The sequence below is a fragment of the Carassius gibelio genome, chromosome B3 (genome assembly GCF_023724105.1).
Source record: "Carassius gibelio isolate Cgi1373 ecotype wild population from Czech Republic chromosome B3, carGib1.2-hapl.c, whole genome shotgun sequence".
Taxonomy (NCBI): Eukaryota; Metazoa; Chordata; class Actinopteri; order Cypriniformes; family Cyprinidae; genus Carassius; species Carassius gibelio.
In genome coordinates, this window is record NC_068398.1 from 52,031,945 (window position 1) to 52,044,534 (window position 12,590).

Here is a 12,590-nt window from a genome sequence, read left to right on the forward strand (position 1 = left end):
CGTCTCCAAAAAACCATTGATGGTTTTGTCGCCCGTGGCTACAAGATGTGTGCAGGTGCCATTGATGGATGCCACATACCAATAATAAATGAGGACATGAGGACCAGGCTGCCTATTGCAACTGTAAAGGCTGGCACTCTATAGTGTTGCAGGCCGTTGTGGATCACAATGTATTGTAAGAGACATAAAAAAACGTAAAGGCTTAAATGCACAGTGCTCAACACATTTATTACCAAAATCATTTTTAAGTTTCTGTAATGGTTAATCCTAAAGTCTAATCTAAAGAGTCTATACTCTTTAGTCACAGTAGTGTTTCTAATGGTAATATATAATTATTGATGTCAACTCTCCATATTCAATTGTTATCCATATTTTTTTTATTAAAAAAGGCAGAAATTAGTAAAGCACTTTATTAATATTTTTTTATTATTATTGAAATGCCCAATTATAGTTATTTACTTGTAGTCCTTAATAGAAAACAAATAAGTTGTAATTGTTGAATTTATTCTTTATTCATTTATGACTTCTGAAATAAGCTGACCATGCCAGCTCAAATTTGGGTATAAATATACTATACTATAAAACATTATTTAGTTGTTTCAGTTTCTTTCTTTTTTTTTTTTTTGCTTAATAAATGACAGTATTTTTGTTGTTTCAAATTTTTTCACAGATTCCTAAAATATCTGCTTTTCCTATGAAGGTGGTCTAATAAATCTAAGTACTGTAGGTTTTAGTCCAATTCAGCCTTCTACTAGATGAAATGTTGATATTGTTTAAACTTGTTCTAGTTGTGTGCCACATAAGCTATATTTTTACAGTGTTATATTTATCTAGCTTTTATCATTAAGTGTATGCATATGCATATAAATTTGTGATTTATATAATGTTTTCATTCTAAAATGTAATTTTTATTGAGATAATACAAATTCTTGTTTTGTTTTTTCAGCTTTACGGTTGTGTATGTGAGTTGGGTATTTGTTTCCTCGTGAGGTACGCCTTTTTTAACATTATTAAGAAACTAAGTCACTCTTTAGTTTAGGGTCTAATTGTCACTATTTACTTCAAGTTTTTCATTAATAAACTCCTAATTTGCTGCTTATAAATAGTTATTAAAGTAGTTATTAAGTTTAGGTATTTGGTAGGACTAAGTGAAGCAGAATATGGTCATACAGAATAAGGCATTACTATGTGCTCTAAGTATTAATAAACAGCTAATATACATGCAGAGCTGGGTAGATTACTTATGAATTGTAAATCAGTTACTGATTACAGATTACATGGAAAAAATTGCAGTCAGTAATATAATCTCTTAGATTACACATTTTTGGTAACGTAATCTGATTACTACTGGAATATATTTGGATTACATTTGTGCTAACCCTTATTTGATATCACATATATTCAGTTTGGCCTAATCTTGTACTTGAATATATATATATATATATATATATATATATATATATATATATATATATATATATATATATATACACACACATTTAATTCACCAAAAAGAGCCATAATAGCTTCTTTTTCAAGTGTAATGTATGGACAGTTAAAGTTAATACTTACAAAATACTAACGCTAATGTACCTTGCTGTTAGTCTTTGCTGGTAACACTGGGGGTGTAATGATGAGACAGAGACGTTCGGATCCATGTGCAAAATTTTAATGATGAGAATGGTCAGACAGGCAATGATCAGTTACGGCGTCAGGTATGTAGGGATAATCAGAATCGATAACAGAAACAAGCAGATGTCGGGGGCAAGCAGCAGAGAATCAGAGTCAGTATAAATAATCCAAAGGTCAGGTACGGAAGGAAAACACAAGGAAACCGCTCGGAAATGTCAGACTGGCTAAACAAGACTTCGCAGTGAGTGAGAGTGAGTGTGCTGCTTATATGTGTGTGTGTAAATGAGGTGCAGGTGTGGCAAAGAAATTGGCTGATGAATGAGGTGCAGGTGTGGCAGGGTGATTGTGATGCAGTGACTTATGGGTGATGTAGTTTGGGTGTGGTGCAACAGTATGAGAGGTGCTAGTGTCCAAGTGACATCTGGTGGTTGATGGGTGGAATGGTCCTGAGTGGAGTGCCCTCTACTGAAGCTCATGGGCACTCCATCTAATGATCGTGACAGGGGGAAAAAATCGAATTTTATGATTTTAAAGCATATTTACTTATAATAAAGTACATTTAGAAAACCAATATTGAAAAACATGAAATTCACAGCAATATCACTACTCTGTAAAATATTTAATTAAAAAAACATTGCAAACATGAATTTTGAAAAAGACTAAACTCACACAGCAATGACATTTCTATCCATCTCAAACCATTTTAAGTGCATAGTAACAATGAGAAAAGACAAACAATAACAGCATTACAAAAGTGAAAATGGGATGAAACTCACAACAATAACATTGCTAATACAGGGCTCAACATTAAAGGGGGGGGGGGTGAAAATGCAATTTCATGCATACTGAGTTTTTTACACTGTTAAAGAGTTGGATTCCCATGCTAAACATGGACAAAGTTTCAAAAATTAAGTTGTACGTTTGAAGGAGTATTTCTGTTCCAAAAATACTCCTTCCGGTTTGTCACAAGTTTCGGAAAGTTTTTTTCGAGTATGGCTCTGTGTGACGTTAGATGGAGCGGAATTTCCTTATATGGGTCCTAGGGCACGTCTGCCAGAAGAGCGCACGCTCCCGTATAGCAGAGCACTGAGAGCAGAGGCATTGAGTGATCAGAGCGAGAGCATCGCGAAATGTCACAAAAGAAGTGTATTTTTGGTTGCCAGGGCAAGACAACCCTGCACAGATTACCAAAAAAAACAGCATTGAGGGACCAGTGGATGGAGTTTATTTTTACAGAGCATCAAAGGAGTTGTGCAAGTGTTTGTGTTTGTTCCCTGCATTTCGAAGATGCTTGTTTTACAAACATGGCCCAGTTTGACGACGGATTTGCGTATCGTTTATTTCTTAAGGATGATGCAATCCCAACGAAAAAGGGCCACGATCGTGTGTTGGAACCGCAGGCGGTGACTAAAACTGCTTCAAATATCTCTGCCTTCTTGTTAGTGCGTCCGCCTCCCATGCCGAGACCCGGGTCCGAGCCCCGCTCGGAGCGAGTCGTTGCTGCTGCTGCTCTTGTTCAGTTTCAGCCTCGGGATCTGATTCTGGAACATAAATATACGCTGAATCTGACTGTTGGCCATGGTTTGTTTTGGTTGGTTTTGTCCTCACGGTGTCACAGCTTCCAAACGCTCTCAACGCAAAAGCCTACTGGCGCTCGTGATTCTTTAGCTCCGCCCACACATCACACCTCCAGGCGCTCGTGTTTTTCCGGGAAAAATCGGTACAGACTATCTTTCTCTTATGAATATAATAAAACTAAAGACTATTTGGAGTTATGAAGGATGCAGTACTACTCTACAGGTACTAAAGATTAACAGGATATTGAGTGAAACGAGCATTTCACCCCCCCTTTAAGCTTTGACATCAATCAATCAATCATTCACTTGTCAGAGTGTTTATTCAGAGGACGTGTGCAGGAAAAAGCTGAAAACCCTCAGGGACAATCAGGAGAAGAGGAAGGAGATGGAGAAGAGGAGTGGGTCAGCAGCAGGGTCAGTGAAGATCTTTAGTATCCCCATAAGGTTTAACTCTGCCATATTGCCACTCTGATGAAAAAGTGTATTTGTTTGAACCAGATCTTAGCACACCTGGTGACCATGCATCTCTGCATATTTCACATCCCAGTGCATAATTGGATAGGAATATGAAAGAGTATTTGGTTTTGATGTGTTCATATTGGGCCAGAGTCCAACAAATTGGCAAACTGAGAGCTGCTGCTGGGCTGCTGCTGCTGCCACTGCTCAGGGCTGCTGCTGGGCTGCTGCTGCCACTGCTCAGGGCTGATGCTGGGCTGCTGCTGCTGCCACTGCTCAGGACTGATGCTGGGCTGCTGCTGCCAATGCTCAGTGCTGCCACTGCTCAGGGCTGATGCTGGGCCGCTGCTGCTGCCACTGCTCAGGGCTTATGTTGGGCTGCTTCTGCCAGTGCTCAGGGCTGATGCTGGGCTGCTGATGCTGCCACTGTGGAGAACACGTCACCTTCACACACTTTTCCGCAACTTCAGGGTTGATCTCGATGAGCCGCCGAAACATCCTCCACTGTGAGGAGAGGATGACAAAGGCGTTCTCCACCACCAGCCTGGCTCTGGTGACAATAACTGAAGACATGCCTCTCTGGAGGAAGGGTGCGTCCAGGGAAGGGCCGCATCAGGTTCCTCCTCAGCGGGAATGCCTCATCAGCCATGAAGACATGGGGCTGGGGTCCTCTTTCTTCAGCACCAGGTAGAGGCTGGTCAGCAGGCAGATGAAGTGTGCGCGCCCGGAGAGCCTGTCCAAAGGCGGAGTTTGCCAGAATCCCACTGTCACTAGTCCTGCCGTACCCCCAAGCATCGATCACCCGGAAGCGATACTTCGCATCCACAACTGCAAGGAGAACGATGGAGAAGTGGAACTGGGATCCTGAGTTGGGGGATGCCTTCCCATCCACCACTCCACAACACAGAGGGAAGTTCCACCGCTCCTGGAATCCCTCTGCAATGGACCTCCAGTCATCAGTGGTGGGCACAGCCATGTAGTCCTCCACAAGGCAGTCCCAGATGGCAGTCACTAACTGGGGGACGATCTGGCACACCGTGGAGACACCAATCCTGTAGCTGAATGCTATGGTCCTGAAAAAAAAAGTCTTACAAAAGTAGGACTCAACCAGTTCTAAACCACGATTATACCAGAACTAAATCAGGACTTAAATTACAAAGACCTACTAGGTATCCGTAGTTTGAGAAACATTGACAGCATAGCGTATTTTAGCATACTGTATTAATATATACAATATACTGCATTTAAAATACATACACATTTACTAACCGAAGATAGATGGACAGGCGCTCCGCAGCTATGATAGGGTGCCTGTAGTTGATGTCCTGGAGGGTAATCCTCGCTCTGACACGGGACAACATGTCATCAAATTGTGCGCAAGACAGGAAGAAATACCGCTGAAAGCAGCCGTCATCCAAGCGCAGCTCCTAGAGCAAATGATGAAACTCGCCAAACTGGGAATGCCTCCGGACACTGACCCCTACGCTGCTGTTCTGCTTTCCAGAGCAAATACAAAGCGTTAACTCTCTATGAATGCACAATCAACATAAGCCATCATGCAAACAGACAAACACCTAGCACTTGCCCCTCCCACAAGAAGCGGATTTCGCTTCGACGTGCGTCAATTTAGCTTCAAACGCTTGTTTTTTATGCATGTCTATTTCGCTCTAGGCACGCAGATAGATTCAAAATGTATAAGAAAAAAAAGAAGAGATGCCTCTCAGATCCCAATTGCTTTAATGTCTCTTCTATCTTTCTCAAATGCTTCTGGCATTCTGCTCAATTTTAATAAAGGAGTTACTTCCGATCAAAAAATGTGCTGCATCCTCTATCTGCAATGTTCCCATCAAAGTGTAAGCAATGGATTACAGTCATTACTTGTTATAAGAATTGTAGATATTGATAAGGGCATAGTTCAAGCACTAGTTAAATGAAAATGAAGGTTTTTATCATTGCATGCAATTGCCATGCAGCATAGTACTTTAAATTTGTAATACTGACCTTATGTCGAAATATCTGAGAAGTGAAGTAATCATGATTACTTTCTTTCACAGAATCATGTCAAATGCCTTAATGGCAAAATTCAATATGAGGGGTGGTGGCCAACTTGAAAAGAAGCAATTCAAAGCTATACAGACCCGAACCTGGCTAGGAAGACAAAGGCCCAACTGCACCCGATCGGCACATAACAAACTGCTATTCACTAGTTCACGCTTACATATAATTAGCTGAGGTATGGTATGCGTATTTGGCGTGCTCTCCGGGGAAGGGCTCCCAGCTCGGGAATGGCCCAAACCTAGAAACCCCCCCCTTCCCATGTCTATTTATAAAGTGAACTTGAAGTGAGGAGATGGGGTGGAGAAGGGATGCTGATAAACTGTCAATGGATATAGGTAAGGCAGGAATATTTATACTATGGGATTGATTACTTGATTATGGTCCACCTGTGTTGATTAGGCTAAGTATCTGACGCGCTCCTCCCGAATCTTATTAATAAATTAAATTTCACTAGTTCACGCTTACATATAATTAGCTGAGGTATGGTATGCGTATTTGGCGTGCTGTCCGGGGAAGGGCTCCGAGCTCGGGAATGGCCCGAACCTAGAGTACCCCCCAAAAAGGCAAGTGTACAAGAGGACAGAATGCCCGTTGACATTGGGCGTTGGAACGGTGAGCCCTACCGGCCAATGAGGAGGAGCAGCATGGTTGTGGTGCCCGACCGGGAGGACCCGAGTTGCCTTGACCGGAATAGTTCACGGTGTCGGCGTACGGGCCCTACTGGCTGATAGTCCCTGCTATTCAGTGGGTGAAGGGCCTAACGCTGACCAAGAGGGCCCATGAAGCCTCCGACAGGAGATTGAGACTCAGGATGACGGACGTCTGGGTCCTCTCGGTTTGGCAGATAAAAAGCTTTGGGCTGGCCGACAAGGAGGACTCTGGCGTCAACCGAAGGGAGATTCCGACTCACGGCATCGGATGGATGAGACTCACTTGCAGCCGGCAAGCATAGGCCCATCCGGGAGACTCTTGACAGACGTCTGAAGGGAGCACACGCATCAGACGGGTAAGCCTCGGCGGACGGGGAGAGTTGAAAAGGAAAACCCGACTGGGAGGACTCTCGCGGCATCCGATGGGGCCTCTAACTCATAACATCAAACGGGTAAGCCTCGCCAGGCAGGGTTAAAAGATGTGAGAGTAGCTGTGGGTAGCTGAGAGTTTTTTTTTTTTTTTTTGCAGGATTTGGCGAGAGGATGAGACTCGTAGCGTCGGAAAAGGTCAGGTTGTCTAGCCGGGAGGCTCTTACCTTCGTCCGATAGGAGCTTAGCTCCCGGATTGAACGGTTAAGCCTCGCTGGCCAAAGGACGGAAATGGTAAGGTTGTCTAGCCGGGAAGCTCTCACCTAAATTCAATGGAAGCCCTGACTCCATGCATTGGATGGGTAAACCTCTCCGAACGTAAGACAGAATGGCAAAGCAGGTAGCCGGGGGCTTTCTTCTACGTCCGAATGGAGTGTGAGCTCCTGGCAACGAACGGGTAAGCCATATTGGCAGCAGAATGGAAAAGGTGAGGTTGTCTGGTCGGGAGGCTCTCGTCAGCATCCGATGGGAGCTTGTGCTCCTGTCATCGGAGAGAGAAGCCTCGCTGGTCATAGGATAGAAAAGGTAAGGTTGTCTGGCCGGGAGTGTGCGGCTGGCGTCGGCGGTATTTATTATAATTAAAAAAACATATTCTTTATTTTTTATTAAATTTTTTCAGCGCGATGTACTCGTTGATATTCAATAGGACTGTATCGCTGGCTTTTTTTTTTTTTTTTTTTTTTAATATATATGGCCGATGAGGGTTTGGTGGGCTTTCTCTATGTGAAACTGGTTTATTGTTATGTAACTTTGGTATGCTTCTGAGGACCATCTTCCGAGAGTTTGGATCTGCTGGTTGGAGAGGCCTTTTTGTGCTGCCGAAGTTGCTGCCCCAATGCGAAATGAATGGGTGGAGAAATTGTTCACTGGGATGCCTGATAATTCCAGGACGCATTTGAGGTGTTTTTGAAACCAGAAACGAGTGACTGGTTTTTTAGACTCGTCGATGAATAGGGGTTCGTGCGGGGACTTTGCCTGGGAATTTCTAAGGTGTAAAAAAGCGAGGATGGATTGGTAAGGCTGGATTTGGGAGGGGAGATTGATCATGTATATAAAATGGCCTTTGTTGCCTTGGTATGTTTTGCTTTGTTTGATTAAATAAGCGATTGTTTCGTCATCTAGTATAGTTAGGTCTGATATGGTGGGGTTGATTTTCGGATTAAATTTAGAAGCGATCGTAAGCTCCGAGCACCTGAGAAAACCGAAAAAGGCTAGGATTTGTGTGGAGGGTGTGGATACATTTTGTGAGGATATCTAGCATTATGGCTTTTCTGGTGTCTGGATGGGTGGGCTGGGATCGCTGGATCCCTTTAATTAGGAGGGAGGTTTGTGAATTGTTTATTTCGGGTGAAGGAGCGCCGGTCATCAGTTTGTGAAAAAACTGGACTCCGCTCAGGTAGCTTTTAATGGATCCAACTTGGAGACCCTTGGCGCCGTTGAGGAACGATATGAAAGAGGTGATGGAGAGTAAGGAAAAATCAGGTAAAGGGATGTTATAGGTGAGGTGAAATGACTTAAAGCATCTCCACGCAGTCACATATGACTGGAGAGTTCTGGAAGAGACTGCTTGTAGAATAGAGTCAAGCGATGCTTCGAGGATTGGTTTTAGAGGGTGGGTTATGGGAATATTAATTCTGAATAGTGAGGAACCGGAGTGGGGAATTGGTCCGCCTCTGGAGCCAGCGTCCTGAATTTCTGAAACAGAAACGAGACAGGGAGTCAGCAATTTGGTTTTCTGTACCTGGAACATGCTTTGCGATAATTATAAATTGGATAATATGTGGGATTGCGTAATTGTTGGAAAGGATTCAGCAAACGGCTTCGGATAGCATATCGAAAATTTTGGGGCTGCTTTTGCATCCGAAGGTTAACCGGACAGCGAAATAGTATTTCTCGAGCCATCGTATCCCAAACAGGTGCCAAAAGTCCAGATGGATAGGCATCACTTTGAAAGCAGAAGTGATGTCTATTTTTGCTCGCGATTTTAATCAGTTCGACTGCCTGATCTATGTCTTGGTATTTGAGTGAAAATTCATCGAGGGGTATCGAACTATTGATGCTTGGGACTGTGGATTTATGCGGAGATGACAGGTCTACTATTAAGCGTTTCTTACCTGAAAATTTTCTAGTAGCCACTCCGATTGGGCTGACTCTGAACGTTTAGAGAGGGGGGGGGGGGCGGGGTATTGAAGGGCCCAATCTTAAAGACTGACTCGACTTCTTTTTTGATAAGGTTAACTACTATGTCGGGCTCTGCAAGGGCGGATTGGAGATTATGGCAGACCGTGTTTTGGGAAAGATCGCAAGCGACGCCCGGGTTAAAACCGTGTCTGAGACCAGACAGGAGATCATTTGTAAATTCTTTGTTGGGATGGTGTGCTAGTTCAATGGTCATGTGAAAAATATTCACAGGAGTCGATAGGTAATTTTTTATTTACGGCTTTAAACACGGGGCAAACTATGGGTGCAGAGCACCGCCACAGAACTTGCAGGACTGAACTTGCATGACTGTAGATAGCGGCAGTGCTGTCTGATGCATCTCCCACTGTTCAAAGCGATGCATAGCAATGAGCTTTCTGCTCCTGGTTCGGCTAGGCATGAGATTGCTGAGGTTGCTGATCTTGGGACGTAGCTGGTGGATTTTGCCGGGGGAGTATCAGAGCGTTGGGTTGCGTCCGGGTTTATTTGTGGGCAGGTTGTGGTGGAGTGAGCCACGGACCTGCAGACTGCGCACAAAATGCTCCTACAGCCTAGAAATACGCGGCTGTGCAAGTCGGAGTCGATCGCTCCCCAATAAGGGCACTGGTTCCACTGAGCGATTCGGATAGCGCATTTAGCGAAAAAAATTTAGCGTCGCCTGTGGGGGAAGGCTGAGCAGATTATCTCGGTGTAGCAGTTGAATGCGATGGTGAATTCGGAGAAGGAGAGTAGTCGAGATGAAAAGGGATTTGAATTTTTTAGCGTGACTGAGAAATCCCCGCAGTCTATTTGGCGGTTTTAATCGGTAGTGGGCAGGAGAGAAAGGAGAGACGAGAGATCTACATCCGCACCTGCTAATATCTGTGCTCGGATGCTGTGGCTCGGAGGTTCGAGTGCAACAGCGTTTGATGGGATGGGCATTGGTGTAGCAGTGAAGAGTGAATGGGGGGATTTCGCTTGGAGGAGGGTGGTGGCAACAACTGGGGGCAGGGCTGTGTTTGACAGCGATTGCGGCCAAGCGCTTGCTTGAGCCGCGGGCACGGAGTTGAAAGCCGCGCGTTGCGGGGCTGTGTTGGGCGGCCAGTATGGGCAGGCGTTTGCTTGGGCCGCGGGCCCGAAGCTGGGAGGGGCGAGAGTCGGGGCTGTGTTAGGCGGCCAGTTCGGCCAAACGTTAGCGTGAGCGGCGGGCTCGGAGCTCGGAGGAGCGGGAGGCGGTGCATTATGTGACAGCCAGTTCGACCAAGCGCTAGCTTGGGCCTCGGGCCCGAAGCTGGAAGAAGCGGGAGGCGGCGCTGTATTTGGTGAACTGTTTGGCCAAGCGCTTGCCTGGGCTGCGGTGTCGGTATTAAAAGTTCCATATGATGGGGCCGAGATGGGTGGAGGAGGCGGCCAGGAACCTCCTTGAGCTTCAGCGTCCTGTGCTGTTGGGATTGGAGCCGTAGTGGGAGGCTGGGCTCCAGCCGACATACAGGCACCCCGGCGGTCGGAATCGGGGCACGGCCCAGGCTTGCTGAAGGCCTCTTGCTGCGGCTTGATAGCCGCTGGGAGTTAGGCCTTGCGGCGGTGGATGGTGGAGTGCTTCGAGGCGAATTTTGAGGTACTCCTTTCTTTTTTTTTTCTTTGGTATTCAGGTTGACTGAGGAGAAATGTTATTATTTAGAGATTTTGCATACAAGTCGTAAAGTTCGGATTTATTCAACTTGCTTGAGGGTGTGACGTCATTTTTGGACAGGGCCTGCCTCAGACTCGACACCATCCATTTATCGATTGGCGGAATTGTAGGCCTGGCTGAGCGGTAGGAGGACGTGGGGGAGTCAGCCGCGGTTCTCGCCGGAGGCGGCAAAGGTAGGCCTAGGCGTCTTGAGAGGCGAGTAGCTGCTCGCGCTGTACCGCGCCCGCGGGTTGGAGCCTGGGGCTCGATTTGGTTGCCACGCCGGGAAGGGGTGGCCTTGGAGCCGGCTGGCTGCGGTGATGGGGCTGGAGAAGAGCTGGATGAGTCTTCGGACGAGGAATCTCGGTTTTTGGACATGGTGTTATGCATGCGGACCAAATTGCTGATAAACCTTCAATGGATAGAGGTAAGTCAGCGATATTTATACTATGGGATCGATTACTTGATTATGGTCCACCTGTGTGGATTAGGCTAAGTATCTGACACGCTCCTCCCAAATCTTAGTAATAAATTACATTTAACAAGTATAAATAATATAAAACTTTTTGGCTTGACTACTGTTAGTAGCCTTCTCCCTGACTGTGCGATGCATTCAATCCTCCTTGCCAATAAATTTACATCCATGTTAGGCTGTTCCTCTCTCTTGCCGACAGAAAGAGCCTTCTTAATCCACTATTCCAGCTTTAAAGGGATAGTACGGCCAGAAATTAAAATTAGACAGTCCTTTACTCACCTTGGAAGCATCCTAGGTGTAGGTGACTTGGAGTTATATTAAAAAAGGCTTTTGATCGTAAAACACGACTCCTGGGCGTGAATTAAGGCCTTCAGTAGCGATTGCATGCTTTCTATATTTAATCTATATTTATCTATATTTAAGAACTTAGAAACTTATGAAAACACTTCCTCTAGTGGCTGTATGTGTGTGCACAAGAGAGTGTTGTTGTTCCAGCTGATGATGTAATATGTCCGCGTCGCGTGATTACTGAGAGCACAGAAAGAGAAGAAAATAAACCGCTGTTCACAAATTAGAAGCACAAAATGAGGATTTATAAAGAAAAGTGTAGAACAACTTCGATATTGATAAAGCAAGGACACATTACATTTCCTTTGCTCACTACATTTCCCAGAAGCCCACGCACGACCCACACTTGCTTCTGTTTTTACCTTTAGACGAAGTAAGAGAAAAGGGTTTATATTTGAAATATGGATATTTTTGTGATGAGTGAATTCGTCTGAAAGAAAACATTCACCCACAACTAGGGTGCTTTCCAAGGTGACAGGCTAATTTACATTTTTGGCTGAACTATCCCTTTAAAAGTCTACTTGCAGTTATGGTCGGTGACGAATATAACTTCCTCCATCTCGAGTCAACTTCCACTATTGGGTTTACCCTTTTGAACTACAAAAAAGAAGCCATATCTAAACATGATCCAGAAGCGCAGGCATTTTCTCTGGGCCAAGGCTCATTTAAAATAGACTGTGGCAAAATGGAAAACTGTTCTGTGGTCAGACGAATCAAAATTTGAAGTTATTTTTGGAAAACTGGGATGCCATGTCATCTAGACTAAAGAGGACAAGGACAACCCAAGTTGTTATCAGTGCTCAGTTCAGCAGCATGCATCTCCACAGGCTATCTGACGACAAAACCCATGCTTACTCTCACCTCTCATCCTGGCAATCTTCCATAGTTTCATCTTTGCTTCCTTCCCCTAAACTGTTAGCCTCTTTTGATGCTAACAGTGCTACTGATACTTTCTGCTCCACTCTTACATCTTGTTTAGACACAGCTTGCCCCTTCTCTTCCAGGCCAGCCCGTACCCCTTCTGCCCCTTGGTTATCTGATTTTCTCTGCGAACATCGTTCTAAGCTTAGAGCTGCTGAAAGGGTGTGGCGCAAATCCAAATATATATTACTGAC

At 44.8% G+C, this 12,590-nt stretch overlaps 1 protein-coding gene across 1 annotated transcript; it reads right to left on the bottom strand.

Annotated features, from left to right (window-relative positions):
• Positions 1–1,618: 1,618 nt before the first annotated feature.
• Positions 1,619–8,949, bottom strand: LOC127951921 (uncharacterized). Its single transcript, XM_052550071.1, has 2 exons — positions 4,935–8,949; positions 1,619–4,738 (listed from the first exon to the last, which is right to left on the bottom strand). Exons 1-2 carry the CDS (start codon positions 5,024–5,026, stop codon positions 4,132–4,134), a joined length of 699 nt encoding a protein of 232 aa, XP_052406031.1. The 5' UTR covers positions 5,027–8,949; the 3' UTR covers positions 1,619–4,131.
• Positions 8,950–12,590: the final 3,641 nt, after the last annotated feature.

Excerpts from the sequence above, each read along its gene's own strand:
- LOC127951921 (XM_052550071.1), bottom strand. The coding sequence starts at position 5,026 with ATGTTGTCCCGTGTCAGAGCGAGGATTACCCTCCAGGACATCAACTAC. Across the intron at positions 4,739-4,934 it reads CGCCTGTCCATCTATCTTCG|GACCATAGCATTCAGCTACA; the intron begins GTTAGTAAATGT and ends TTTTTTTTTCAG.